At 43.7% G+C, this 14,154-nt stretch overlaps 1 protein-coding gene and 1 long non-coding RNA gene across 5 annotated transcripts; one reads left to right on the forward strand and one right to left on the reverse strand.

Annotated features, from left to right (window-relative positions):
• Window positions 1-212: 212 nt before the first annotated feature.
• LOC127604339 (uncharacterized) lies at window positions 213-3,203 on the reverse strand. The gene is made up of 3 exons (XR_007963273.1): window positions 3,143-3,203; window positions 437-812; window positions 213-366 (listed from the first exon to the last, which is right to left on the reverse strand). It is a non-coding gene; the product is annotated as an uncharacterized LOC127604339 (long non-coding RNA).
• A 4,017-nt stretch (window positions 3,204-7,220) lies between these two features.
• LOC127604170 (gastrula zinc finger protein XlCGF57.1-like) lies at window positions 7,221-13,256 on the forward strand. 4 transcript variants are annotated; one of them, XM_052071146.1, is made up of 5 exons: window positions 7,221-7,383; window positions 7,565-7,648; window positions 10,327-10,659; window positions 11,343-12,090; window positions 12,331-13,256. In XM_052071146.1, exons 2-5 carry the CDS (start codon window positions 7,585-7,587, stop codon window positions 12,527-12,529), a joined length of 1,344 nt encoding a protein of 447 aa, XP_051927106.1. In that variant the 5' UTR covers window positions 7,221-7,383; window positions 7,565-7,584; the 3' UTR covers window positions 12,530-13,256. The 4 variants fall into 4 exon arrangements, with proteins under 4 accessions (XP_051927106.1, XP_051927104.1, XP_051927105.1 ...); XM_052071144.1 differs by having other exon boundaries at window positions 11,343-13,256; XM_052071145.1 differs by having other exon boundaries at window positions 10,327-10,614; window positions 11,343-13,256.
• The last annotated feature ends 898 nt before the right edge of the window (window positions 13,257-14,154 follow it).

Raw genomic sequence — 14,154 nt, forward strand, 5'->3', positions numbered from 1 at the left:
TTCAGCCCGAGGTTGTGTCGGCTGCACCATTGCTCCAGCTGCTCCACTTGTTGGCGGTACGCAGACTCGTCGCCGTCTTTGATGAGACCGATAACCGTAGTTTCATCTGCGAACTTTATGAGTTTGACAGGTGGATCTGTTGAGGTGCAATCGTTTGTGTGGAGGGAAAAGAGCAATGGAGAGAGGACACATCCCTGTGGGGCTCAAGTGCTGGTGGTGCGTATTGATGATGTTGTTGCTCCCAGTCTCACCTGTTGTGTCCGTCCCGTCAGGAAGCTGAGGATCCACTGGCAGATCGTAGGGGACACACCGAGGTGGAGTAGTTTGGGGGTGAGGAGTTCCGGGATGATGGTGTTGAACGCAGAGCTGAAATCCACAAACAGAATCCTTGCGTATGTCCCTGTGCTGTCGAGGTGCTTGAGGATGTAGTGCAGACCTATGTTGACTGCGTCTTCCACAGACCTGTTTGCCCGTTAGGCAAAGTGGAGAGGGTCCAGCAGAGGTCCGGTGACGTTCTTTAGGTGGTTCAGCACAAGGCGTTCAAAGGACTTCATGACCACAGACGTCAGGGCAACAGGCCTATAGTCGTTCAGTTCCGATGTTGCCGATTTCTTGGGAACTGGGATGATGGTAGACTGTTTGAAGCAGGATGGGACCTCACACAGCTCCAGGGATCTGTTGAAGATTTGTGCGAAGACCGGAGCCAGCTGGTCAGCGCAGACTTTCAGGCAGGAGGGGGACACTTTGTCGGGCCCCGCAGCTTTCTTGATCTTCTGCTGCTTGAAGAGCCGTCTCACGTCCTGTTCGTGGATCTGTAGTGGAGGAAAAGAGGGTGGGGGGTATGTAGAGGGGTTTCTGGTAGAGGTGGGTGTGTGGGAAATGGGGGTGTCCTTTTCAAATCGGCAAAAAAACATGTTTTGTTCATTAGCAAGACCCCTTTCTGTTCACTGTTTGGGGGGTGTTATTCTATAGTTAGTGATTGCTTTCAGGCCATTCCATACAGATGCAGAGTCATTAGCAGAGAACTGGTTTTTCAGCCTCTCTGCATAGCTTCTCTTAGCGATGTTAATTTCCTTTGTCAATTGGTTTTGGGCGTGTTTGTACAGTGCCCGATCTCCACTTCTAAATGCGGCCAATTTTTCTTTCCAGTGTTGCCTGAGTTTGGGAGTAAACCATGGCTTGTTATTGTTGAAGGAGCCGAAGGACTTCGCTGGTACACACTAAGGGTGTGGAAAAAAATCGATATTAATCGATACATCGATGCGCACGTCCGCGATCCGAGTGCATCGGCTCATTCACTGGGTACGACGCGATTGACGGGTGAAATCGCGATTCATCACGATGCATTGATGGGTATCGGTGAAATCGCGATTCATCACGATGCATTGATGGGTATCGGTAAAATCCGATTCAATCGCCGTTTTATTCATGTTAAACGTCACATATCTGCCCTTTCCTAGGCGCAATGAATGCACCATCATTGCTTTGCGTTTGGTGTTGAATACGGACGGTAGCCGTGCGTCACATACAGTCCAGTACACAACGAGCGAAACATTATGGAAGTTAGCGCACGCAGCAGCAAGGAAACTACTATATTTAATGCAGCCGCAACATTCAAATCTTATGTTTGGAAATACTACGGCTTCGAAAAGAAAGACGGAAAGCTTGATAAAACCTTCGTAATTTGCAAGGAATGTCGCACTAAGAAGCCATACAACGGCAGCACCACAAATATGCAGACCCACTTAAACCGATGGCACCAGATCACCGACAAGTTTCCCTCCCGCTTCCCCGCCCAGTTCCTCGTCGGACACCGGAGAAACTCTTGGTAAACCAGGTCAGGATCAGAAAAAAATTGCCTCTTATTTTGGGAGTCCCCTTGCAACTCACTGTGACCGCGCAATGGCTATAACTAAGGCCACTGCTTATTTCATATGCAAAGACCTCCAGCATTAGCGTGGTGGACAACGAGGGTTTCAGACAGCTCGTGCATGTTTTGGAACCCAGGTATAAAATACCAGACAGGTCTGTGTTCACTTACAAACATATTCCCGATGTGTACAACAAAGTGAGAAGTGAGATTACTGTGTCGCTGAACAGTGCGCAAAGAGTTGCACTTACAGTGGATGGGTGGACATCTTGCGCTATAGATTCATATACATATATATATCATTATTATATTTCATATAAGACACTCAGTGAGAATAGTCTGTTTGTGTTTACACTATAGCAACAGCTGTGAGTCTCAGGTGCCAAATTGTTTACATTTTCTTTGCACAAAACCCAATTGTGAAAGGGCTTAAATAAGTTGTTTTACACGTTCTACTGTTTATAAGGAATAAAGTGGTATCCTTTTTGTAATACCATACTGAATTCCATCTTTTTAAAAGCTTTTTTTCTTTGCTTATTTGCATCATGTTTAATTGCACAATATCGCAACAAATTGCATTGTATCGTATCGGATCGCATTGATTTGAACTTAATGTGTATCGCATCGTATCGCATCGTGACGACGGTGAAACGTATCGCATCGTATCGCCGGAAAATTCCGTGTATCGTTTAAGTATTGCATCGCTGGCAGTGGATCGTGATGTGTATCGAATCGTCCTCAGTGCTGAGATTCACATCCCTAGTACACACATGTCCTCACAGGAACTGATGTATGATGTTACAGTGTCTGTGTATTCATCCAGTGTGCCTGTTAAAGTTTCAAATACGCCCCAATCAGTGCAGTCTAAGCATTCTTGTAGAGCTAGCTTTGCTTCATCTGTCCATTTTTTCACAGTCTTAACAACCAGTGTAGCACATTTGAGTTTCTGTCTGTATGTAGGTATTAAGTGGATTAAATTGTGGTCAGAAAGACCCAATGCTGCACGGGCGACCAATCGGTATGCATTTTTGATTGTTGTATAGCAGTGGTCTAGAATGTTGCCTTCTCTGGTGAAACAGTCAATGTGCTGCTTATATCTGGGAAGTTCGCGGTAAAGATGTGCTCTATTAAAATCGCCCAAAATGATCAGGGGTAACTCTGGGTATTTTAGTTCGAGTTTGTTGACTTGTCCGGCTAGCGTTTGTATCGCCGTGTTAGCATTAGCTTGTGGCGCAATGTAAACACCGACTAGTAAAAAGGAGGTGAAGTCACGTGGCGAATAGAATGGCTTGCAGTTTAAAGACAGCGACTCCAGGTCCGGGCTGCAGTGTGCAACGAGCTTCGTGACATCAGTGCACCATTCTTTGTTGATGTAGAAGCAAATCCCACCACCTTTCGAATTCCCTGATAGCTCCGTGTCGCGGTCGGCTCGGAGAAGGCAAAAGCCGGATATAGCGTGGAATCCGGGAGGCGGTCACTGAGCCAGGTTTCAGTGAAGCAGAGCCCAGCAGAATGTACAAAGGTTTTGTTGGTCTTTGTGAGGAAAAGAAGTTCATCCATCTTGTTTGGCAGAGTTCGTAGATTAGCAAGATGGATCGATGGGAGCGGGGTTCGAAATCCGCGCTGCCGGAGCTTGACGAGCACGTCGGCTCGCTTCCCCCTCCTCCGGCGGCGTTTCCATGCTCCGTACAGCGCAGCCGCTGCGCTCGCGATTAGCTCCGAAAACCCTTGTTGATTTTCTTGTGCTGGTGCAAAAAGACCGAGCGTAGACTCCCCAATGCGCAGCAACTTTTCCGTCGTGTAAGTAGGCCGTTCAGGGTCGCCAAAAACTAGCGAAAATGACAAAAACAGGGATAATACTAGGGAGCGTGTGACCGAGGTTGCCATACCTGTCGGCGCCTGATGACGTATTGATGTGTCTAGGATCTTTTCTGTTGCGGTCTAACAAACAATGCTAATATAGTTATTCTTCGCGATGGGTTGTACTATCCGGTATCAAGTACGACTTTATTGTCAAATGTGCTGCCTGTGTAACATACATATGTCACGGTTCTGTTCGGTCTGGCCAGCAGGTGGCATGAGCGGAGTTCTGGTGCACACCTGCTGCCAATCTATGATTATAAGACTCTGTATTTAAGGACTCCTCTGCTGTGCACCTGTTGTCGAGTATTGTTTATGCCTTGCTGTTTCCATGCTCATAGACCATTTGGCTATAGACATTGTTGTTTTTCGCTTTCGATATTCTCTGTACTATTTGATCTTGTCAGTATGGTTTTCATTTTGTGATTTGGCTTTTGGCTTGCATGTGCTTTGTCACATTGTTTTTTCTCGGTTCTTGGTTTCTATCCGTGCAGTTTCGGCAAGCACTTTTTGTTACTCCTTATTGTACGCCATGGTCCGTTTTGACCAGCATCTTTTGTTACTTTTTTCGCTTTTGTTACTCTTGTTGGTGCGATTTTGGTATTAAAACATTTTTTGCTACGGAGACCATGTTGACGTCTACGCTTCGGGATCCAAAATTAACTCGGCTTGTGTACTTATAACAATTTTATAGGCAAATGAAGATTATTGCGGCGGAGAGTTTTTTTTAAAACAACAACAATTGGTGGTCGGGGGGTTATCGTTATCGTTGAACGCAAAATAATTGAGAAGCTGCTTTTACCAATGACTATGCTTCCACCCACAGCAGAGGATATTTGAGATTTTCACCTCCATTGGGGCAATTGGAGTTCCACGTGGTGTACAAATTGGTTAACCGGGTTCCTGCGCCGTGGGGATCCTATTTTATTTGGATTACCACGAATAAAATGTGTTGACAGAATCAGGTGCCTCCACTAGAGTGTCCAGAAGCTTGCAATTTATACTAAGGAAACCTTATTGGCTATCAGAAGCAAACCAATTGACAGTCACCCCTCTGATGGTGTTCCGGGACCCCAAAGCAACCGATGTACTCTTGGCTGAAGCCAATGGAGCGTGTGCGATGTTTAGTGAACAGTGCTGTTCAACTGTCCCCTTGTCGTCAGAAGTGGTTGGGTAAGACCCTTGTCACGTAAAAAATTGGTGTGTTATGTCTTAATCTCTCTATTTTTTCTTCAGCTAAATTGACGTTGTGTGGATGTTGCTGCGTTCCAAGTTGTCACTTCGGCCAGTGCGCCCACGACGTCCAAAGTGAATGGAATGTACCTTCTGCTGATACTTTTGGATGGCAGTGATTCAGATGTAGAAAACAGCTCACCGAATGGAGACATGATTCATTCATTCATTGATCTTCCGAGCCGCTTGATCCTCACTAGGGTCGCGAGGGGTGCCGGAGCCTATCCCAGCTGTCTTCGGGCAGTAGGCAGGGGACATCCTGAATCGGTTGCCAGCCAATCGCAGGGCACACAGAAACGAACAACCATTTGCACTCACACTCACACCTAGGGACAATTTAGATTGTTCAATCAGCCTGCCACGCATGTTTTTGGTATGTGTGAGGAAACCGGAGCACCCGGAGAAAACCCACGCAGGCCCGGGGAGAACATGCAAACTCCACACAGGGAGGCCGGAGCTGGAATCAAACCCGGTACCCCTGCACTGTGAAGCCGACGTGCTAACCACTGGACTACCGGGCCGCCCATGGAGACATGATATCACTTCAATATCAAAATGTCATGGATGATTTTAACACTCTTTTCCTATAATCTTTTTCTGAATATAACTACGTTTACATGTACAACACGACTCCACCGAATGAAGTCCGACAGGATGGTTCTGTGTGAATCACAAAAAATTGGAGGATCAAAAACATGACAATCAGACGAGGACCATTACAAAAATATGATCGGATATTTGCTCTCCGTGTCAGTTTTACAGTAAAGCACTGATGGGAGTGACAAACAACCTTAACACGTTTTGCCTCTGTTAGCAGGGTTTCTTCACAGTGTATCCCAAGAATGACACGATGAGGTGTTTATTGAACAGGGGCAGAGAGAGCAAGAGAAAGAAAAAAGTGTACAAACTGTAACACAACAATCTCTGTGTTTAATGAGCGGACCAGCAAGATCGTAACGTCAGGTCTGTGCTGAAGAGCCGATAGGTATGCGCCCATATTTGCCATACAAGTGCAATCAATCAACAAAGAGGTGTATTTTGCTACTTTAAGATCTGGTTTTCCCAGATACACCGATTCATTACTACCGATGGACGTGTTGACAATGCACACGTGTGCTAAATCATTGGAGCAATACATCCCGGCCCCCAAGGCCTTGAATTTGACGTGTGCAAGACAACGGGGAAGAACATGCAATCCCCTCACAGGACGGCCGAAGCCGGTCGACTCCCGTGTCGCCCCCAATATTTTTGAAGCCTGAAAAGCACTACAGTAATTAAAATAAATGCATCTGTGATCCTAAATACAACGAACATCATTTTTTAATGGAATGTGTCATGTAACTATTGACATGATTCTCTTAGGCTTCTTACCACCACCACCACCTCAGATCATTACAGGCTACCTCACAAACAGGCCGCAGTACGTGAGGGTACAGAGCTGTGAGTCGGACAGGCTTCTCTGCAGCACTGGGGCGCCGCAGGGGACTGACTTGGCTCCGTTCCTGTTCATCCTCTACACCTCGAACTTCAGACGTCAATTTGGTTTGGATTTCTGCAATCTTATTTCCTTGTTTTGCTCTGCTTGTACTCTGCCAGATCGCCACTCCAAATGAAAATATGGTCTCTCAATGGACTTTCCCGAATAAATAAAGTTAAATAAATAGAAAAAACATTTCAACACTGCACACCTTGCCAAATTTTGACTGATTTTTTTAGATAAAGGAAAGAACGTCAAAGATGAGGATATGCAGATGACCATATCTGGAAACAGGAAGTCACGAAACAAAGTGATGGCTTTGATTTCAGTGAGAAGCTCCAACGTACATGGCGACGATTTAATAGGGAGAAGACGATTTAGGTGCTTTACTCTAGAAAAGTAGTGATGGAGATCGTAAGGCTTGGCTGTATTTGAGAAAACTTAGGGGGGGAATGCAGTGCTGCGTGTTGAGGCGGGTGTGTCGAGAAAGTTTTGGCGGAAAATCTACTCAACTCGACTCAACTGTATTTATGAAGCACTATCAAAAACCACCGCTGTATACAAAATGCTGGGCATGGAGCAAACATCATCCATAGAACTATAAACAGTAAAACAAAAATGTGATAGAAAAAACTGTCGGAAAAAAATTAACAAAATCTACGGCAAAACATTATAAACTAATTTGATGTCAACACACACATATACACACAAACAAAATGAAGCAAAAATGACGAAAAACCCCATATTACAGGCAGGTGTATTTGTGTCCTTGACCGGTTAGTCTTGCGGTGAGGTTTGTCCGAAAGGTGTTGCCGTATGTCGTTGATGCGGCCTGTATATCCGCAGAAGAAACTACCGACACGCATTTCATTGTAAAAATGCACCCGTGAAAATCTCATTCCCTCTTCGTAATTACAACTGAACGCACTGAAGCCTCGATGCGGTACGTCCATCATTTCTTACTGTGCTATAAAATAATTCGCTCAAACTTTATTTTTTGAACGTTGAGCTTCCTTCGCCTAGCTTCCTAACCGCTTGACATAGAGACCCGTTTCGTCACCCAGCAGAGTTACAAAAGTTGTGAGAGTGTATGGTGTTGTCATGAATCGTGTGAAAATGTGCAGGAGGGCGGCAGGTGACGAGGATGATTTCTTCGCAGGAAAAGAGGACTGTTTTCGAGAAGATCGGAGTTGGCTCGACCAGAGCAGGTTCGGGCACTTCTCGTTCTTTCGCTCCCAACCTTTTTTGAAAGTGAGCTCTTTCCTGGTCGCTGATTAATGCGACGGGCAACGACTTTGATACACAATTCTGAATTCACCCTTTTGCTCAGGTACGTTTTAAGAATGTGATCATGATATCTCTAAATACCAAAAATGTATCCAAAATGGCTGCTGGTTAGACACTGTTGCCAGCTCTACTATTCCGACAAGTATCATGAAAAGATTTCGTCATCCAATCCTTTTGTGACTTGTTTAATTTAAGCATAACGCGTCAATTTACAGCATACAATATTTTGAAAAATGAAAGATTTAGGCACTTTTTATCAGCATAATCAGCAAAACTAGACAACCTGAAATCTCAGCAAGATCCCCCCACGGTTTCCCGAGGGATTTTTTTATTTTTGTTTTTTTCCGCAAGTAGAATAGTTGTTTCAGAAAGAAATGTAGAGTCAGATTACATTGCAGTGGTTTGACAACTTTTGTTCACTGTTTGATGGAACATGACTACCGGTATTATAAATGATTTAAAAGCGAAAAAAGGTGTTTTTGACTACGCGGGGTAAAATGATTTCTGAATTAAATCCAAAATACCATAGCATGGTGATTTTTGTTTGGGGCGCTATAAACATTGATTTGTTGAAATTGAATAATCACATGAAGACTGCCGAAATAATGATGCTCAGTTTGAGTTTCAACCCCTAATCTTCAAACCGAGCTGATTAACTAAGGAGAGTGTAACATTGATTGATAATTGTTAGCAAAGTCGCTTCACAGCACGTGCAGATTGGCATCCTTCTGCCTTTCATCCAACAATGACAAGTTGAGCGAGGTGTTTCCATCAGCCATGTATCGGCGTGTTTTATTGAACAGGAGAAAAAGAAAATGCGTGTCCCTTTTTATAGGGCCGACCACGTCACTCACTATGAAACCAAAGTAGAGCTATATTTCCTTCTACTGGCTCAGTCGAAAAAGGCAATCATAAAATCCCAACAATAAAATTTATGGGAATAAATGAGGTTAAAAAGTTGATTATTCGTTTGTGATGTAAGTGACCATTTACCAGTTTTTGCATCATTAGTGTTAAGGAATCTATTCCATAATGTGATTTTTTTTTCGCCCCTCTCTGTTGTTGGTTCTGTTCAAACACTTGAAACAAAGAATGTTGAATGCCATTGAAGGTATTTCCTGCTCACTGTGATTACAATCACCTTTAGTGCTCCCTCAACCCCACCACTTTTAGGACCCCTCCATAGGACATGTTTAACATCAAAAGAGGAACTGTTATCGCAAGCATCTGTGTTGCTGCCATCACATCAAAGCTTAGACCGAAGACAATCGGGGCAGTGGTGGTCTGTTCTAACCTCACCAACTTTTTCCAGCCACAAAATTAACTCGTTAAGAAATTTGACCCGTTAATTTCTTTGTATCCGGGATTTGCATGGAGCCGTAACTGCCCGCCTCTCATTATCATATTATCTGTATATATTCTGGTGACTGAATGTTTTCTACACTTCCTGACGAAATCTGAAACTCTCAGAGCCCAAATCGATGAGTAAACTGCAGAAAAGAAAAGTAAAACATTCAAAGTTACTATTCATCGTCTCCAGCCTGTATTTGGATAACCAACATCCTCATCATCCAAAATTAATGAACATGCGGAGGAAGAAAAAGGCCGACTCTTCCCCCCCAACATTTGAAATGGATGATAAGATAATATAAAAAATGGAAAGACAGACGCCGAAGTGAAACAGAAGCAGAAGCAGTGGAGCTTTTGAATCATGTTTGGCAAGAGGTTAAGACCCCCCCACCAAAAGAAAAAGGATACATGGAGTGTTTAGAGAGGGTTTGTAATGAAATAAAATTGCCATCATCGAGACATTCTAACAAATATTGTTGATCAAGACAATTCGATTATGAGTGAGAAAAGGAAGCTTGTTAAAGAATGTGATGATTTCTTTGTCAATGTAGGTCAAGAATTTGGCAAGAGACATTGACCTGCCTACTCTTTGAGTGATGTGCTCCAAGTTTTTAGATTTAAGAACCTGTTGTGAACTCCAGCATCTTTCATCTGAGGCAGCACGGCTTCGTCACATCTCGTCCGGATGACTGTCATGCACTTTACTTCGGAGTCAACCAATCCTCCAGTTGGTCCAGAATGCTCCTGCTCGCCTCTTGACTGTACTCGTCAGAGGGAACACTTAACTCCTCCTCTGGCATCCCTTGACTGGACCCTATCAATTTTTTAGTTCTTTTGAAGATTCTATTACCTGTTGTCAAGTGGCTCATGTGTTTTTGAGGCTAAATGGAAAAAGGAATAAAAAAATAAAATTTCAATCTTGTACTGCTGTTGATGTAGCACTTTCATAGTGGCCCAGCTTTGCAGCTGCAGTGAAAATGCGCTGCCACAGAAGGACAGCCATCACTCAATCAGTACAGCTCGAGCTCTACGCGATGTTAAGTGATCTCAATCAGCCTGGCTGTGGGTGGCCGCCATGCAATTTTGAACGCAGGAAAAACATTGAACATTTTTTTAACCATATATTGGAATAGCTTTAAGCAGCAATCAACCTCGAGCAGGAGTACAAACAACCAGGTGCAAATTCCAATTTCCAACATGAGAATTGACATGACCGAATGTTTTGTGTTAATCTTCATGTGTTTTGAAGGCATCCGTGAAGATGTTGGTCCTGGACAGCAGGAGCCAGAGTCCTCCCACTTTAAGGAGGAAGTGGAGGATGAAGAGCGCCCCTGCATTCAAGAAAAGGAGGATCCAGAGCCCCCTATCATTAAAAAAGAGGACGGAGGGCATACTCATATCAAAGAGGAGGAGGAGGGGTATATCTGCAAGTTGTCATCAACTGATGTCTCTTTAAAAAGTGAAGACGAAGACCAAAGTGAAGCGGGGCGAGGAGCGGGGCCTCCACGCAGCAGCTCATATCAACACATATCAGAAGGTGATGGAGACCACTGTGTAGTGTCACAAGTGGACAGCCTCTTAGGTATCCTAACACCACGCCCCACAGCACCACTCGGGAGGATGGTGAAATTGGCTTCACCACAACTGGGTCCCAAATTATTGATGCCTGTAGTTAAAACCCTAAAAAACACACAAACGTCAATTTCACGTCTGATAGTCGGCCAAATTTTCACGAAACACATTTGTATTTTGATCACATTTTGTGGGGTTACGGTGGGCGACTGGTTAACACGTCTGCCTCACAATACAGAGGTGCAGGGTTCGATTCCCGCGCCAGCCTTCTTGTGTGTAATTTACATGTCCTGCGTGGGTATTCCGGTTTCCTCCCACATTACGGATGGTTGTTCGTCTATGTGTGCCCTGCGATTGGCCGATACCAGTTCAGGGCTACAGCCCGAAGTCAGCTAGGATACACTCAAACACCGCCGCAAAACCTGTGAGGCCAGGCGTATTAGAATATGAATGGAGGGAGGGATAATGTTTTGTCCATGGTATTTCATGAACATTTGTTTTTGCCTAAATGTGGCCAGATTTGGTCACGCCAGCTGACTAATAAATGTTACGAGCCTTATTACCTTTTTATTGTACTACCCTTAAATTATAATTGACCACACGTATAAATCTAAACAATGTCTGCCATCTACAGTTACACTATGAGAATTGACTTTGCCAAACCTTTTTTCTTTATCTTCTTGTGTCTTCAAGATGTCAGTGAAGATATTTGTCCTGAGCTGCGGGAGTCAGTGTCCCCCCACATTAAAGAGGAATTGGAGGATGAAGTGTACCCCTGCATTCAAGAAAAGGAGGAGCCCGAGCCTCTTATTAATCAAAAGGACGAAGAAGAGCACAGTCACATCAAAGAGGAGGACAAGCATGTCCATAACAAGGAGGATGAAAAAAAGTCTCCCTACATCAAAGAGGAGAAAGAAGAGCAGAATATCTCTAAGCTGCCATTGACTGATGGGCCTTTAAAACGTGAAAATGAGGGTCAAAGTGAAGCGAGCAAAGAGGTGGGGCCTCCAGGCAATAGCTCGTGTCCATACATGACATCAGAAGGTGATGGAGGATCACAAGCATGTGAAACTGACAAAGGCTGGAAATGTTCTGAATGTGGGAAAACTTGTGTTTCAGTGAGCAGTTTGAAGAGGCATATGATTTGCCACACTGGCGAGGAACCCTTTGCCTGCCTAGTTTGTGACCAAAGATTCTCTCAAATGGGTCACTTAAAACGTCATAGACATTTTGTCTGCTCAGTTTGTGGTCTAACATTCTTTCGGAAGATGGAGCTAAGAAGGCACACATGTGCACACACTGGTGAGAAACCTTTTGCTTGTTCAATCTGTGGTCGACGATATTCCTTGAAGGGATATTTGACAGCACACCTAAAGACGCACACTGGTGAGAAATCTTTTGGCTGCTCACTTTGTGACAAAAGATTCTCTTTGAAGGGAACCTTAAGAAAGCACATCAGAACCCACACTGGTGGTCTGCTCAGTTTGTGGCCAGAGATTCTGTCAGAAGGGACCGTTATCAAACCACATAAAACCCATACTGGTGATCAACCTATTTTCTGCTCAATCTGTGGTCAAAGATTCTCACGTAAGGAAAGCTTAAGAATTCACACAAGAACCCACACTGGTGAGAAGCCTTTTGCTTGCTCATTCTGTGATAAAAGATTCTCTCAGAAGGGAACCATAACAAAGCACATCAGAACACACACTGGTGAGAAACCCTTTGCTTGCTCAGTTTGTGGTCAAAGATTTACTCAGAAGGGAGCCTTAAAAGGTCACACAAGAACCCACACTGGTGAAAAGCATTTTGCTTGCTCAGTTTGTGGTCAAAGATTCTCACATAAGGAAAACTTAATAATTCACACAAAAACACACTGGTGAGCAACTTTTTGCCTGCTCAGTCTGTGGTAAAAGATTCTCTCGTCAGGGGAGCTTAAAAAGACACACAAGTACCCACATGGGGGAGAAAACTTTTGCTTGCTCAGTCTGTGGTAAAAGATTCTCTCAGAAGGGAATCTTATTAAATCATATCAGAACACACACTGGTGAGAAACCCTTTGCCTGCTCAAATTGTTGCCGACGCTTTTCATGGAAATATCAGGTGAAGAACCATGAGTGTGTTGCAATGCACCAACACACTCATCAATGAAGCTTTGGTTTCTCATCTGATTAGGCTTCACTTCATGCTCCAAGGATGACTGAATTCTATGCAGCATCTTGCAAGGTTCCTCAATGAAAGAAATGTTTGTGTTTGTTGTGTTGAAAATATTGTGAGTTGTAAATTTGTTGAGATTTTTTTTAATTTTAATTTTGAAATTTGGCTATGAAATTTAGTTGTACTTTAGTTAGTGTGTTTGATCATATTTAGACCCTAAAATACATTTTAGTTCATTTATTTATTCATTTTTAAATTTGATGTCATAGTGTTGTGGATGAATTGATAGTGAAGGGATTTTCATGAATATGCTTTCATATTACTTTTTCACAGTTTTTCATGTATTCACAACACGCTTGCTTTTGTGTCACGGCTGCCTCATATCATCATAGTTGAGGTAATACAGTAGTTGAAAATGTATGACTGCAAATAATACTCTGTTTCTGAGTCTCAGCGAGTATCTGTTTGTGGTGAGTGTACATGAGGAAGTGAGAGAGAAAAGACATATCCAAGTTCTTCTGTAGTTCTCTATTGAAACCCAGGCTGGCAGGTGTACCCCAACGGCTTGAAGAAAATCTGACATTTGTTTTGACACCAGTCGGAGGCCATTATCGGAAACAATTTGGACAGGTGCACCAAATCTACTCAAGATTTCACCTCAAAATTAATATGAATACAACACCAAGGCTCCTGAGGAAAATCCCATAGTTTAAGTGGTGCGGCTCCAGGATTGTTGCAAGTTTGAGGACATGATGAACAACTCATTTCCATATGTTCGACCTCTTCGTTTCGCCGTAGCCACCCAAAGGAACTTCTTACTATCTCTTTATTTTCACGATTCCACTGTGTCCTGCATGAAGGTGCTCTAGCATTTTACTGTGCCCTTACAGTGGAATGATGATCCTCCTTCCACACAGCAGACACCCAGACTGGACGGTAAGCTTCCACCTTCTATCGTGGTAAAGTTTTAGGTTAGAGTTATCATCTACTGACCGCCCATTCATGACCGCATCTATCACTGCGGTAAAGCATGTTCAGCATGTGGAGCCTTTTTCACTCTGGATCCAGTTATTGGCGCTCTAATGTCCCTGGAGTGAAAGATTTCTACTGTGTTCGATTCAGCTTTTGAGAGTTTAGAGTGGGAACCTTGAAAGTCCATCTGCGCATCAATGAGAATTTGATTTGCGATGCTTGATGTTGTAGGAGTGAGCCGACAACAGTAAAGCCCACCGCTGAAAGACGGGGAGCTGCAAGAGATGGTAGTCCAAAACCTTCTCCTCTGCGCTCACCGACTTTATGATAATAATAATAATACATTTTATTTGTGGGTGCCTTTCTAGAAACTCAAGGA

The sequence above is a fragment of the Hippocampus zosterae genome, chromosome 7 (genome assembly GCF_025434085.1).
Source record: "Hippocampus zosterae strain Florida chromosome 7, ASM2543408v3, whole genome shotgun sequence".
Classification (NCBI taxonomy): Eukaryota; Metazoa; Chordata; class Actinopteri; order Syngnathiformes; family Syngnathidae; genus Hippocampus; species Hippocampus zosterae.